This window comes from Patagioenas fasciata, chromosome 2, assembly GCF_037038585.1.
Source record: "Patagioenas fasciata isolate bPatFas1 chromosome 2, bPatFas1.hap1, whole genome shotgun sequence".
Lineage (NCBI taxonomy): Eukaryota > Metazoa > Chordata > Aves > Columbiformes > Columbidae > Patagioenas > Patagioenas fasciata.
This window is the reverse complement of record NC_092521.1, coordinates 96,624,222-96,640,773: the sequence shown is the minus strand read 5'-3', so window position 1 is coordinate 96,640,773 and position 16,552 is coordinate 96,624,222. Positions and strand designations below refer to the sequence as shown.

Here is a 16,552-nt window from a genome sequence, read left to right as displayed (position 1 = left end):
TCTATGGAAGTATATGCTAAATAAATTAAAGCAATCAGAAAGAAGTTATCAACATGGAGGTCAGTAGGAACACTGAGGCCTGGTGAAATGAAAGTAAAATACTCTGGTTGCTTAGATCATGCCCAACTGGATCGTGCCCTTATCTTCCCCCACTCCCCTCTTTTATTTTTGAATAAAGACTGCTCATAGTGTCACCTAGTCTAGACTAACCAAGTCCCAAATCTGTTCATGAGATGAAAACAATTGATTCTAATGAGGAGGGGTCCAGCTTTAAAATTCATATGACAGTATTAGTTCTCCTGTACTGGTACCGTGTGCTCATGGGCAGCCCTATTGGCACCTCACACATTCAGAACAGCATCAGGGGCTTCCCACACTAAGTACCCAACCCTGTGGTGAGGCTGGGTTACCAACTTCATTTTTCCTTAATATCTGTCCTTGCCTCCTAAGGCCATATCAAATGAAGTAGCTGGCCAGATGGAAATGCGTCACACACTGCACGCTAACCCGATTAGATCAGAAATGAAGTGGATGAGGAAAAAAAAAACCAAACAACAAAATAAGTGCAGTATCATGCCTGTACCAGTAGCATAGGAAACACATTTATAACAGTTTTAAGGAAAGTACAATTTAATTGACCAAAAAGCTTCAAGGATTAAGATACCTGCAGTTTTCTTTAAAAAAAGAAAATATTCCGATACCTTTGATCTTATGAACAACATAGAGAAAGATTTTGAAAATCAGGCATCAAGCATGAGTTACAGTGACCACGTCCTAAGTAGCTGGCCTTTCTGAAAATGACACACAACTGTGTACACACGTGTACTCACATGCACAATGCTGGTGTTTAAGGTAGCTTTGACTTTGTATACAAGGCCCGTATGTGTCAAAGAAAGTATGTAATAACTACCGGTATATATTGTTTTCTGCTAAACTTGCATTAGAATGCCTCAGCGTTAAAAACCTGAAAAGGAAAACTGTGAGGACTTTTTGATTCAATTAACAAGTCATCACTGAAACAATTATGAGAAATATCTTGATATCAAATTGGTTAATAAGATCATAATTCTATTTCCAAGAAGCATAAGGTAAATGCAAGTTACATTTGAAACATCTGTTTATAATACACCTGAAAGCTGTTTGAAAATGCACTTATCTTACCGGTAAATCTGTGAAAGCGATGCCTGTAACAAAGAGAAAAATTAAGATTAATTTCCACATGTCTAAGTTCTAGCCTCACTTTTTCAAGTGTATCATTATATATTCAGAAAACTCACCCAAATAATCTCAAAAAATATTAAGTATGGTGACATCCATAATGTTTAGGTACAGCTAAGGTACTTGAGTAATAAAGGGAAATATTTGGCAAAAAGTTATTCTTATTCAATTTGCCCTCAATTTTTCAAAATCGGGTTTAAGGTTTAGCAAACATCATACACATATGGAGATTTAAAAGTATGAAAATTCTGGCTATAAATTAAATTAACAGGAAGAGTAAGAATATATGAAGATATTTTTTACTTGCATGTCTTAATTCTGACATGCCAAGATTTAATAGTGTCTTTTCTTGTTTGTTTTTACTTTATTAGTCGGCATTCCCTTTACATGAGCAGCATGTGCCTCTAACAGTCCAAACCAGTCTGGTAAATGCTTCACTCTAATCTCCACCAAGGTGTTTTGTTTTGGTTTTCAAACAGTAGCTCAATACCTTGTTATATAATCACAAGCATCCAGCTACCCATAAGACCGAGGCAGTGATTTTGATGTCTCAGGATTAGAGAAAAATCTGACCTGTATACACTTCAGGAACTTCAAGCCATTATTTGGCCAGGGCAGGAGGAAGCTTTAAGTTAAAAAATAAATATCAGGAAATCTCCTTCTGACAAACAAATGGTAACAGCATTTCATAATTTCCTTTATTGTTGCAAGTATTTCTTCATTTTTTCTTTTAAGTGCCTAATGATTTGAATCCACTTATCCTTTCAAACTCTTATTTGTTTTGCATTTCTGCCTCTTCAAATTTAAGATTAAAACAAAGCTTTTTAACTTTTTGTCCTAAATTCCACCTGTGCTTTCCATCTCCGCTCTTCACCAAGATTGCAAATCTCAAGAGCATCTGGATTCCTTACTCACACTTTTGATACAAAGGAATGTCATATAGAGTGAATTTCAAAGCTATCATTTTATTTATTACCTGTTCACACCGTAACTTACTTCTAAGATATTACAACTTTCTCTGTTTAGCACGGTTTGACATATAACTCAACCTTTTCCAAAATAACTATGGCAGTAGGCAAGACAGATAAATTATGGCTGAGTGACATTAGGTATTAGGGTTATTTCTAAGGTTTGAGGGTTTTTGTTTTGTTTTGGGTTTTTTGTGTGTGTGCTTTTTTGTTTGTCTGTTGGGGGTGTTTGTTGTGTTGTGGTTTTATGTATGTGTGTGTTTTCTTTTTGTTTTTGTTTGGTTGGTTTTTTGGGGGGTGGGGTGTGTGTTTGTTTTGTTTGGTTTTTTTTCAGCCCACGATTTAACACTTGCATGAACAATTGCTTAGTCCTTTTTGTAGCATCAAATCTGAGACTGAGCCAGAGATTTCCAATACTCTAGAGTACATCTGTGGCCCAGAAAAGAAACACAAATGTCCAAGTCACGATTGTATAGGAATTCTGGACAACCAGCAGCAGCAGCAACAACTCAGCAAGACAGCCAAGACTTCTAATTTCTTCTTCCCCTAAACACAGAATCAATTCTCCTCTGTCAGAAACCCAAGCCAGCAAAGCCCCCAACAGCAGAACAGTTGTCAGGTTTCCTTCTGAAATCCATGAAGCGTTTGTCAGACTCTGTCTATGATAAATCACATTTTACTAGCCTCTCCTCACCTATGACATTCTGTTCTCTTTACACAGATTTTAACCGCTTGGAGTGTTGTTTCACAGTTGACCTAATCCAGTCTGCTTTAAGACTTTAAGAAAGTGAAAGTTCTGCTCCTCTCTTAGGTCTTCCAAGCATTTTACCATAAGGGCAGTCAGAAAACCAGTGTCTCTTCGGTTGATCAACAATCTGATACAACTTACCCACAAGCATACTGTTACTAGTTCCAAAGAGGGAATATCGCAACATCACCCTTCTCAGCCTTAACCCAATAAAGATTAGGGTAAACACAACATAAGCCTGTTATCTTCCTTTTTGACATATACCATGAAACAGGGCCAAAAGAAACAACTACACAGTGCATGGTTTAAGTGTCCCACTGTCACAGGTGTCAAAGTATTAAGTCTAGGTGCATAGACTCATTCAATTCAGAAGAAACATTAAATCATGACAGAACAGAATCACAGAAGTGATTACTTGTAATTAACCTCTGGAAGCACCTAAGCCCTGCTCTGAGTAGGGGCAGGACAACTCCAAAGTTTGGTCTGTTTGCTCAAGGCCTGCGAAAACAGACAGTCCTGTTCTGAGAGACAAGGAGAAGTATTTAAACCATGTCCTTCCCCTTATTGCCTTCCAAACCTTCATGTTTGGCAATGTGAGAAAATAGAATAGACACTTCAAGAGTCCCTATCTCAATAGCCTCTTATTTCATTTCAAGCTAGCCTCTCTTTTCCTTATCACATTTCTACCCAAGACAAAAACCTTATTTTTTCTTTCTGAGCTTTATCCCTTGAAACTTCCTGCTCCCCTCAGCACAATTCCAAGATCTCTCCCCAAGCCCATGCTCTCTCCTTAATTCATCTTCCTGCATTAAGATATTTTTTCTTCTTTCTTTATGCTCTGTATCTTTGCTCATTAAATTGCATTAAGTAACTGAATTATTATATGTATTGCATCAAAAATTTTAACTCTACCCCCTCCTGCCATCTTCAAACTCAAAAATAGTCTTACAGTGTTGCACAATGCTAAAACTTACCACGAGGATTTAATGGACTTAATCTTAACACAACTTGTATAATTCATAGTTTAAGCCTAACTATGCATGACTCCAGCCTGGGAGTCCAAAAGACACTGCTCTCCAACATATGTCCAAAATATTGCCCCTATGATGTAAGGTTTTAGCGAAGGCTAGGTGTCCCTCATACGGTAGCAATGAATTTTAGCTACATCCACTCTCAATTTCTCTAGTTCTCTTATATCTATTACCTTATGTTATAAACATTAAGTATTATTTGTGGATTTAGTAGCAAAGTTCATAAATGCCAGTCCTATGGAATGAGATGCTATGAAAAATCCTTCCAAATTCACAAAGAATGTTAGTGCAAGTGGTGCACAAGAAATTAATCTTCCTAATCCTTTAATTAATTCATAGATTATGAGACTGTCCAAAGGATTATTCGAACACTTTGCTCCTGACATGAATAGTTTCACATTTACAACGGACTTATAGACATAAAGTTATCATTAAAGATAACGTTTCTCCATACCCAAGCTGTGGCCATTCTTCGTGTAGAAGCAGGTATTATTGATAAGGTTGACACAACAACCAATGACATCACCCGTAGTAAATGTTGGGCCGTACGGTTGTCCAGTTCCAGAGGAACAAAATGAATGTCCATCATCTCCATGGTAACCATACGAATGTTTATCCCAACCTAGAGAACAAAAGCATTTGCAATTAATTAGTTTCCTTTTTTATGAAATAACTGAAAGACTATGCAAAGTTACTATATTCTCACCAGGGTAATACAATTAATTACCATGCTCAGCTTTCTGATATCTAAGATTTCTTACCTAACTAACAAATCTGTTTCATTTTAAAAATAAAACTTCTTTTATCAAAATGGCTGAACAGGTAATTCCATTTGTAGTACATAACAGGCAACACAAATTCAAATCACACATTTTTCTCTTTAAGTGACCATGCAAAATTATTGACATCCAAAATATGATGAGCCACGATGCTGAAATTTGAAAAGCTATATGCAGATCTGACATGTCCCAATAAACGAGTGAAGATTCTCCTGTTCTCGCTTTCATCTTGCAAAACTATTGCTACCATATGTCATAATCAAATTCTTCCTGGCTAAAACCCAAATACGCATCTCTGGGGAAACACATTTCTACTCCTGATTATTCTCAATGACTATGCAGCAGCAACCAGTCTCTGCAAAACAGAACCTCCAGCCTATAGTGTCACTAGCTTTGTTGCTCCTAAAAATAAATTTAAAAAAAAATTATCAAAACAGGTGAAAGTCAGCCAGCAGGCCAATCATTATTTATGCAAACAGAGTGCTAATTCTGCAGGTGAAGTAGCCATAGAACCAGTTAAGAAGCTTCATGTTTTTACAGAACAATTAAATTAACAGCAAGCAATTTTAGTCTGAACTCACTTAAAAATACCTGTCCACACACTCTGCAATTCAATACTAAACAAAAATACACAGAAAAGGAGTAAACTTTCAGGCACCACAAAATCTTCACAATAGATCTATTAAATGTATATTCAAAATAACATAAATAATGATCTTTTAACACAAATTGTCAAATTTCATGTATATGTATGTACACATTCTGACTCTAGGAATTTATACTGACAACTCAAATTATTTTTAAACACTTAAAGGTTGTGGATTTATTCTCCTTCTTTCAGGCTGCTGCAGAACAGGTTAATTTGAATTATCTTCCATATGTAGGCCCTTAATCTGTATAACCGTCACATTGAGCATCTCTCAGTAAATTAAGCCAAATTCCTGCAGTTACATTGATTAGTAGTATCTTTGATAATTATTTGCAATTCATCCTAAATCATACTCAAAATAAATTTAATGCCACCCACTAATAATCCATCACCCTTAGCTGGGCTCACAGTGTAACCCGTACTTGCTGTCATTGTAAGGATCTCTACCGGGACATTTGGGTGAGAAAGCAGCAATGGAAAAGAAACAGAATACAGATACTCTAAGGTCTATTCAGTATTTTATATTTGGTTAACAGTAACAATTTCAAAAAAAAAAATCTGTTTGTTTTGTTTTTGTGGTGGGATCTTGTTTTGGTTAGGTTTTTTTGGTGGTTTGTGTTTGGTTTGGTTTTGTTTTCCATTTAGAGATGTATTAAAAAAATCCAACATGTACACACACACACACTCGAAACTTCTGTAAATACTACAGAGAGATACTGCAGGCAATTGTTAACAAGACTGTTCCTGGACCATGCAGGTCAATGTAACAGCCAAAACTTAAAATTATGCTACGCATCCTTGTTATTAAGGCTGGAAAGGTAACAGTATGGAAACTGACAGTAGGAGAGCTTGCTCCATGTCCGACAATAAGTTTTTAACATGGTAGCTCTTCATTATTGCTAGAAATTCAGTTTACAGATCAAGGAAATCTACGACTTCGTTTTTATCAGGTAACATGATGAGAATTTTAAAATGTATTTGTTTGCTAAAAAGTATCTGCAAAACACAAATAACACTAAAAGTTCAGGGAAGTAGTACAGGAGCAAATGTACTGTAAAACAATTAACAGAAGGCTTTTTGTTGCAAGCTTTACATGATTCAGGTAACAGATATAACACAGAGATGCCATGCTACACACTTTTTTGCTTACCAGAACCTTCCCATCAATGTCAAGCATATTTTAAAAACACAATTAACCAATATAAGTAATTTACCAAATGTAATAAACACTCAAACATACCTGGTAGTCTGTTCATGTTCACACCCTGTGCTGAAAGTCCAATTCCCATGTAACTGTAAAAATGAAAGAACAAAAGAAAAATATACCTGTCTCTTACAAAAGTGCATATATATGTGGGATATTGCCAAGAAACACTGTGCTGATAATCATATACCAATTAAGCTGCTGAGAGGTCATTTAATACCGGCACAACAGCAAGAGAACTTAAAAGTAATTTCTGATATACAGTGTATATAGACAGATTCTGTCCCTGTAGGAGGTAAGGACAACCTTATTCTCTTTTAGGCATTCTGAGTTATTAGTGGAGAACACTGCTATTAGCCATAAATTTTGAAGCATGAATGAAGAAAGCTAAAGGCCATGCCTTATTTTGAAAGTAAGGCTAATGCTATACACACACCCATTTCATCACCTTCAATGTACATTATCATGTTCCGCAGACAAACAGAAATGAGTAATTTTATTAAATACATGCAAAACTACGCATTATTTCAGCAGCAAAATGCTGAAATAACACAAAAAGATCAGAATAAAACATTAGGCCTGGATCATGGAGCAGAATGCTAACCTGAGAAATTTACCACCAATGTTACTTCACTGCTGGCAAACTTAAGAGGGAAAACATTCTTGCTATGCTGACCAGCAATCTCGAGTCTGAATAAGTTATAGCTAGGTCAATAAAGTCCCAAAGTCAGCTTCACTAAGGTAATTTTTATAAAGCCAGTGTCCATTAAAATTGCTAACAATTTAACAGCAAATACTGTAAAGCTGATGTCACTAGTCTCCCTCCCAAATGACACTATTTGACATTAGTAAAATCAGTTTTACTTCTGTTTCTTAAGCAAAAGCCATGTCATGACTGAGACTGCAGGAAACAAAACAAACAAACAAAAAACACACACACAAAAAACACACACACACACAAAAAAAACCCCCACACACACAAAAACCCACAAAAAAACCCACCAAGAAACGAGCACAATGGGAACCTAGGCTTTCACTCTTCCCTCCCACCCTCCCAAAAAAAACCCAAATGGCATCAATTAAAAGTAAACATCCAAAAAATCAGCTAAACCTAACATTTCCTAGTTTAGCAAAACATTCAAATCATTTTCACACTAGTTAAATAACAAAGTTATCCTGAAATAATTAATAAGCTGCATGAAAAGAATAAATCACCCATGCCAATTTGAAAATTTTTTAAGGCAACAAACATGACCTTTGTATTCCCATCTCATAAAACGCAAATTCAAAGCAACTATTCTACTAGGAAGTACAGGTTTATCTGCTTTTTAAAATACATTTAATATAGAAGGAAACTGAGCAGGAAATCTCAGAAGTGATATGCTTAACTATGTACTGGGCTTTTGTTTTTTCTACTGATCCCTTCCAACAGTTACCTTAATCATTTCTATGTTTAATATTTACAAAGCCCTTCTCTAATAATTTCTAAGGTATGATACCCGTCATAGTCTCCCTCCAACATACCAACAACATGAAATCAAACCTCAGAAACATATAAAGCAGATACTACATTTGGAGACACTGAAGAGCTGAAGCAAAAGGCAACAAACAAAAGGATTAGTCTTTGCTGCACTGCTAATTATATTACTGAGGCACCACTGCAGCAGAGTCAACAAAACAATTATAAATGAAAACAAGGGGAAAACCCTTGATTTTGTGTTAAACAATAAAGGCAGAATTATCATCAGCATAGTCTGGAGTTTGATGCATGAAGGATTCTCTTGTAAAGACTGCAAATACATTATTGTAAAGTCTCCTGTTAAGGAGAATTTATTAAAGAAAGGAAATTTAATTCTTAAAATAATTTTAGATAACTTAAAGGACTCCACTGACTGCAAAAAGCCTTTCAATATGAGTCATATTAAAAACCCTTCACCCCAGTCAAAATTTCATTTCAGTAGTCTTACAGAAACAAGATTAAGGTTACAGAAAAATGTAAAATGCTAGACAGAAAATCATTATCTACGTAACATTTTGGTACTGCCTACTTTTTTTCCCCCTCAGATATCATATCTTCTGAGCCTCCTCTTTAACTCAGTAACAATTGTAAACGCAGACTCGCTGTATTTAATACAGTTGGGAACAAGGATTCTTTACCCACTGGCAATGACTAGAAGGCACTAGGCACTGACATCATCTCAGTAAGGAGACAGATGTTCAACAGTATATATTTTTAACCTGGGATTCACTTAAAACTACTTGGAATGTTAACACCATTTCATCAAGGAGATGTGGTATTAATAGCAACTCAAGTAAAGTTAGATTGAAACATTTCAAATAATTAACATGTTTATTATAGACATCTTTCAAAACTAAAAAGGAATGGCTACAATTTATAGTTTGGAAGCGAGTGAAATTACAGGGTCATCAATTAAGTTAATTTATTATTTGCTATAGTTGATGGATAGCTTATCTCATGTTCAACTTGATAGAGTACACTATAAATTGAGGGGGGGAAACAGTGTCATGACAGAGAAGCTTTAGGTGCTCTAAAATTCATCAACAGGAGTTGTATTTTTCCAAAACACTAGATGTTAACATTTTTTTCTTCCTGGCACCTGTAAGCCTCACAGGCATAAACCCACTTTTTTGTTTGTTTTTTAAAGAAGCTTAGCCCATATTTAGGTCCAGAGTCACTGTCTGCAAAAAGACTTGCTTCAGTGGGAGGAATTACATAAATTGTCCTCCTGTTTGCTTCTTTAAGGTTCACGTATCATGCGTCTCAGAATCAGAAGAACACTGGCAGAGCTATGCATTTAAGGTTTTCTTAAGTTCACGATAGAAACGCAGGGCAGTACAAGAAGCGGACAACATCAGCACCCAGGTGCGATGCAGGCCTGAGCTGTTCTCAGTCAGTTCATGATGCATTTCCTGTCTTGTCACATGGACAGGTTTGGGCTGGGAGACAGCCACAGACGGGAAGAACCGGTCCATTTAGACTGTGTGACACAGTAACGGTAGCCCTGGGGAAACAGAGGTGTCAACACCAGGAAGTAGCACACTCCCTTCGACATGTAGCACCTTCCAAAAACGGATGTGACACAGCTTGGTGCGAGAGACCGGAGAGGGTGAATAATAGTGTGGTTCTGATGTCACCTCCCTGCTCACTTCCCTCCCTACCTGTGGGCAGGGGGTGCCTCCAGCCATTAACATCCCTGGCTGCTGCAGCGGGAAGATCACTCACCAAGGCAAATGGAAGTGGCCTGGGACACTTTGAATTAAGAAGCCTCTCTTGGAGCATTTCAGTCCCAGTGGCTGAGATTCATCACCTCATTAAAGTGATCAAGCCTTACAGGAGCTCACAAAATTACAAATAGAGTGTAAACCCATTCATGGAATACATTAAATCAACACACGAAAGACTGAAATAAAAGGCTATGCCTGAAAACCAATTTAAAACGTAGCCAAAATTAGTATTAAATACCAAGAAAGAAAGTACATCTTACATACTCTTGATTTTTCATTTCAAATTGTATTTATTGTTTTTTCCAGTTCATTAAAGATATAGATTACCATTTCAATGTCTCAGCATATCTTCTAGTTTATATTTCACAACTGCAAGTCATATAGAAGTTTTTAGGAATACTACAAAACTACAGAGTTTAAAGTTTGGTGAAGAGTCAACTTTTTGCCACAAAGCAAAAGAAAACTCAGTGTCAAAAATACAGGCACTATGATACCTGTTTTTTCCACTAACACACACTGAAAAGCCTAGGCTCCTCTGCAGTGAAATGTGTAACAAGCAGCAAGCTTACAAAAACTATTTTCTTCTCAAGTATATTTCCAGTAAAAGAGTTAAATTCACATTTTTGCTGGTGCTTGAAGTTTCTACTTGGATGCCTGAATAGACTAATTGTGAGAAATAAAAAAAAAAAAAAAAACCAGCCCCAAGTAGAAGGAAAAAATAGCAATAGGAGGTGCTACAGAACTGGAGACTGCTAAAACATATGGAAAGAGGAAAAAAAACCACAGCAGTTAATATAAAAGATTCACAATTCTGATTTTTATTTGAAACTGCTCTGTTAGATCTTTTAGCCACTGTTTTGAAGATGTATGGAAGATCCTTCAATATGGAAGTTGATGATAATCAGAATTCAGGTTAATTATATTTTATCCCACCCACTCCATAAAGAAGAATAGAATCTCAAAAACAACACAAAATCACAGGTACCACAGAAAGCTTACTAGTGGTTAAAGATAAATTTAAGTACTAAATAGACACTTATCTAGTTAAAAAAAAAAATCCATACCGTATTTGTAAAGGCAAGTAAAATAATTCAGCATAGCCTTAGGAAATGAAAAAAAATATCCTCCCTAGTACAGAGATTTCACTAGCAAACGGTTGTCTGCAGAGAGGTAAATTCTTTCTGACTTTCACCATGCCTACATGTTCTATTAAAGACAGTATAACCTGGGGAACTGCTATACCATGCTGTGAAATCCAGTCTAGTTTGGTGATCAGGAAAGTAAATAATCAACCTGGTATCTTATCATCTGCCCACCATATACTTAAAAAAGCAACTTCAACCCTATAGCATTAAAATGTAAATTACCATAATATCTGTAAGAAACCTAAGTCCAAGAACTATCAGATCTCTACACCTAGAAATAACGCAACTGAAAACATCCTGATGCTTCTAATGCATTGACTACTACGAAAAGTAAAATTGGCACTGAGAAGAGGAGGCTAGAAAACAGGTGCAGCTTGTTTTACTATCAAGTTTGTATGTCAGAAAAGGCTGTAAGAAGAAAAAACCTGCAACAGTAATAATTTTAAGACACGATCTTCTAAAGGACCTTCGCAACTGACTGACTTGCAAGGATGTAAAAAGTTTGAATAATGTTCTCCTATAGTTTTCTACACTGTCTTCACTGACACTATGCTATAATGCCAGAAATACAGTACACAAAGAAGGTATCTAAATTTCATCTTTAATATAGTTACCCTGCATTAAAATTTTGTAGGAATATGCTAATCCAAGATTCTTATTGTCTGCACAATCACAATAAGAAATGAGCTGTTAAATTTTTCTCCATTTAAATGTTTCAAAATATGCCATAGACAGTTTGAGTCTTTCATTCCAAATTGAAAACAAGTTTAATTTTATGGAATGTTTCCAAGGAAACAGTATTTTGAACATGATAAACCCAGGTTTCAGATTAATCCAGTTCTACATGGAGAAAAAAAAAAAGTCAGGCAGTCATCCTGCATAGTGCTTGAAACTGTTATTCCTGTAACATTTTGCTTATGATTCCTGCAATGTTCCTAAAAAGACTCCCATCTACTGACATCCCTCTCACTTTCTGAGGTTGCGCAATTTCTGCCTCATGACACTTCTCCATAAGCTCTAAAACCTTTTTGGGGACCACAGTGTCAGAAAAGAACAGTTGAATAGGCAATAATATTTAGTTGCTGTTCCTTTCTGTCAAATGTCTGGCCTCCTATACTCAGGTAAAAACTGCAACAGTTTAAGAAAATATACCCTTGCTGATTCATACTGCAATCTTGTAGCTGCTGCAATTCAAATGAAGGTAATAAGGCAAGAAAGCTACTTCAGACTTTATCAGATTCTAACCTATACACAAGTACTCTGCTAATAATGCCACAATCCATAGGTAAATACAGACTGAGTGAAGTTTGCGTGTTGTTGTAACAAACACCTGCTATTACAGAAATAACTGCTGAGGACATATCAACACTATAAAAATAGGTCTTAAGACTACACAAAGCTTTTACATTAGATTAGTAGCGTACAAAACACATACAAACAAAACAGCAACTGATTATATTCTATGTTTTGATTTATATTTGTTGTAAACACGAACTTATCACAACAGAAAATTTTTAATTAAAAAAAAAAAGATATGGTTTCTCTTTAGAGTTAACACATATGTGCTCTGGAAGACAACAGAGCATTTGTATTTCACAAATATCACTCAAATGCACTACCATAGCTTAGGCATAAGTGTCATGAAAACTCAAACTAAATCCTCCTGGTATTTATTTGTTTTGTACAGTTTTTCCTTTTTGATTTCTTCACCCACTTCATCACATACACAACATGTACTACAATATACTGCCAAAACAACAGGTGACTGATTCTATGGTCAGTGTTAAAAAACAGACATAATCCAACAGGTGTCTAAAGCCTTATAAACACTGCTTTACCAAAAGCATGCTGATTACTTGCACAAGTTGCTGTAGTAAGATTTTTATTTCCATGCAGAACATTTAGCAGAACTTACACATACAATATATAGCATTCCCTGAAGATCTACATCAGTATAACCACACTACAGACTAAACAACCATGCTCACACAAGTGTAAACTAAGTGCTATCTGCTAAAAGACTAAAATCCTTTCTAAACTTAGCATTCATTTTTTCTTCTAGATGGCTTACCACTTCCAAGACTTGTTTTCATTCTCCTTAAAAAAAAAAAAAGCACATCTACTGAGAGGATTTTGCATTTTAAGCATACATCCTCTGAATCTGTGCTCAAAGTAGTAAAGACTGTCTAGAAGTAAAAGGCATTACTATAATTTCCCCATTGCTAGCAATTGTATTTACAAATCAATAAGAATGGACAAAAATTCAAGACACTAAAGATAAAGGCCTTTTCCCCAAAAGTTCACTCTCTCTGGGAAAGAAACAGATAAAGTCTCTCCTGGTGAAAAACTTAAAAAAACCAAAAAGCTTATTTCAGCTAAAATTAAGTGGGTATATGCTGGCACCATTACCAAAAGTAGCATTCCCAGCATCCTGGGCCCAGATGCTCATTTCTGCCTTAAGTTCCCTTCTCTTTTGCCAGCACAGCTTCTCACAAAGTGATACTAACAGCTATACAGGGGACCGAACCTGGATGAAAACTCATTCACTCTTGAGGTCAGCTTTTGGACACTGAGCTACAGAGTTGGGTCTACCATGAAGCTCACACAGTCACAAACCGGGACAAGGGAAGTGAACTCAAGGGGTGTTCAGAAGCTGCTCCTCCGCATGGCCAAACCACCACGAAGTCTTCAAACTACAGTTTAGAGTAAGAATTGTAAACATTCAAAATACATTGCCATGACTGGGAGATTGATTATGAAAACCAACAAGCCTAAGACTGAATTAATGTAGAAATGGACAATCACTCAGTAAATTGCTCACATGTAAGCTGTTTATAACATGAAATAATGGAAGGTTATTTGCTTCTGAAAGGCAGGTAGCCAGTGGACATCCTCGAGACAGCCCCTTGGAAACCAGAACCAGAGTACGCTTGTGCCCAGTATGAAATGCCCAAGCGTGCAAGCCAAGGCTACAGCAAAGCTCACAGACTCTCAACCAAGAGAGACTATAGAAGACTCTTCACCATTAAAGAAGGATGCACACAGCAACAGCACAAAGCTATGGGACTTGTAGTTTATATACACTATGCCAGTACCATGCAAGTATCTTTAGTTGTGTAAAAGAGGGAAATGTTAACTGGCATCCGAAATAAAATATTAACTGTGGGACAGTAAAGCAGATGCATTACTTCTTTACACAAAGCCAGAGAACCTAAATATGTAAAAGCACAACTGAATTCACAGAATCACAGAATGTTTAAAGCTGGACCCCTCCTCATTAGAATCAATTGTTTTCATCTCATGAACAGATTTGAGACTTGATTAGTCTAGACTAGGTGACACTATGAGCAGTCTTTATTTAAAAAGGTCCAATCCCCCTGCCGGAGCAGGAACACCTAGATGAGTTTACACAAAGGTGTCCAGGCGGGTTTTGAATGTCTCCAGAGTAGGAGACTCCACAACCTCCCTGGGCAGCCTGTTCCAGTGTTCTGTCACCATCACTGAGAAGAAGTTTCTACTCAAATTTAAGTGGAAAAATTCAGTGAAAAGCAGTACAATAAAACTGAAATCAAGATTTGAGAGAGACTGGAAAAAGTCTCATTTGCATATATTTAGGTAGCGAAGACAATGGCCACCATGGTGATCATTTTTGGGAAGTGAGAGGCCAGTATAGTATTATAACAGATTTAGAGATTAAGGCTTATAACTCCAAATCACAAGTCCATGGGACTTCGCACACTTTTGTTCATTCCCATTCCTAGATGGTCAATGTAGTTTGCTTTAATTAAGCTCCTATTCTAGAAATTTAGATGAAACTAAAAAGAGTTGTATTGAAATGGCAATGCCATGCCATTCTCACTCCCTTGAGTACTGTATTAAGAAACTACAGAACACAACATATGTAAGTTACTTCTAGTTCTCTAATAGGAAAATTAGAAATGAGGGCTGCCTTAATAGCTTATAAAAGTTTAATTTAAACCTACAACTATGCTTAGCTTCCTCAGTCACATCAGAATTTTTCACAGCACTTGCTGCAATACTCTGCTTTAACTGACACACATATAGGTGTGTGTTTCTTTTTAAATTAACTGGAGATTTCAATAGAGATGCAGCTGTAATTTATTGCAGTTAATACTTTTCTTCCTACCACACTTTCTAATCATCACCTTGGTACACTTCCCCATTCTTACAGCCATTACTCATCTACTGTTACCATCTTCAATCACTCACATCACTGTCCACAATGTTCCCAAACAAAACAAAGAGAGAATATAAAAACAGAACGTAAATAAATAGAGGTCCTCAAACTGCAAAAGGAGAAAAGAAATTAATGAAGAAAACTGAAGACATAAAGAACAGAAAATATTTAGAGCACAACATGACAGCCCAGTTAGCACACTCAAAAAAAGTTTTTAAATATCTAAGGTAATTATTTCACACAGCTGTACTGTAGCAGTACATAAAAGACCTTTGGACTCTTCATGCCAAACACCAAGACAGTTTTAGTTTGAATGATATTTCAACCTTATTACTACTTTATTAACCTAAATTCTGACTTCTCTTTTTCTCATCTGCTACCATCAGTTGCTGTGTGGCCCAATCACCTCTCATTGAGATATCAAAAAGCAACTTCACTGTTCACCTGCTCTGCAAGACCCATTTCTTACTTCCCAGTAAGCCTGCTTTCATGCTTTCTTCAATGTGTCCATAATGCCTAGAAGCATCTTATAGGCAAGATCATATTCCAGGAAGAGTGCCATCAAGTGCTACAATAGTAAAAAAAAAAAAAAAACCACACATCTCCTAGACTAGGTTTTTAGTAAACAGTTTTTGATGATTTGAGGCAAGTTGTGCTATGTAGAGCACACAAACAAGAATGCTGTTAGACTTGCTCCATAGCACAATACACAAACTAAATATTTTATTCTGAGTTTATTAATATATATATATAAAAATAGTAAAGGCCACTACCAAAGGGAACCCCAAATAAACACCATTAAATTACCCATTGACATTTATTAAAGTTGAAAGCTGTCCTTCAGCTTGCAGAAAGACATCTAAGTTGCCTTAGGTAGTCTAGGATTTATTATAAATAGTGCTATAAGATACAGCTATAGTGCTTCCACAGCTAGGCTCAAGGCCTTGAGAACAGATGCTCTGGCAACAGTAAGACACTTTAACTAATTGACCCTGTTACATGTTGGTCCTCTACAGATATGGTCTTCCTGAACTTTGTTACCATTACAAGACATCAAGCAAAGAAGAAAAAAAAATGGTAAAAATATACCTGGAACAAATCACATGAAACATAACAGGCAGTGAGAAAGAACTAATTAGTCCTATCTGACACAAAATGGTTTCTGTAGACCTGCTTATAGATCTCTGTATTTAATACCCAGCTTACTTATTACAGCAGAATTTATCAGTTTGAATGCAGCGTAACATTGAACTGTAAGAGATTCACACTGCATCCAGGCAAAGACCTCTTGGACCTGACAACAGGGTCTAGAGATACACACATCACATCCAGTGAGGCTCCACATGTTGACTCCTGCTCTTTACCA

General features: G+C 36.3%; 1 protein-coding gene across 3 annotated transcripts in view; it reads right to left on the bottom strand.

Annotated features, from left to right (window-relative positions):
* Positions 1-16,552, bottom strand: part of RANBP9 (RAN binding protein 9) — a 39,808-nt gene that overhangs the window by 12,694 nt on the left and 10,562 nt on the right. For all 3 annotated transcript variants that reach the window (XM_065833084.2, XM_065833085.2, XM_071804603.1), the window contains exons 3-5: positions 6,634-6,686; positions 4,420-4,587; positions 1,162-1,184 (exon numbers count right to left, since the gene is read on the bottom strand). In XM_065833084.2, coding sequence (XP_065689156.1) covers positions 1,162-1,184; positions 4,420-4,587; positions 6,634-6,686 — 244 coding nt within the window. The remainder of the gene's footprint in view (positions 1-1,161; positions 1,185-4,419; positions 4,588-6,633; positions 6,687-16,552) is intronic.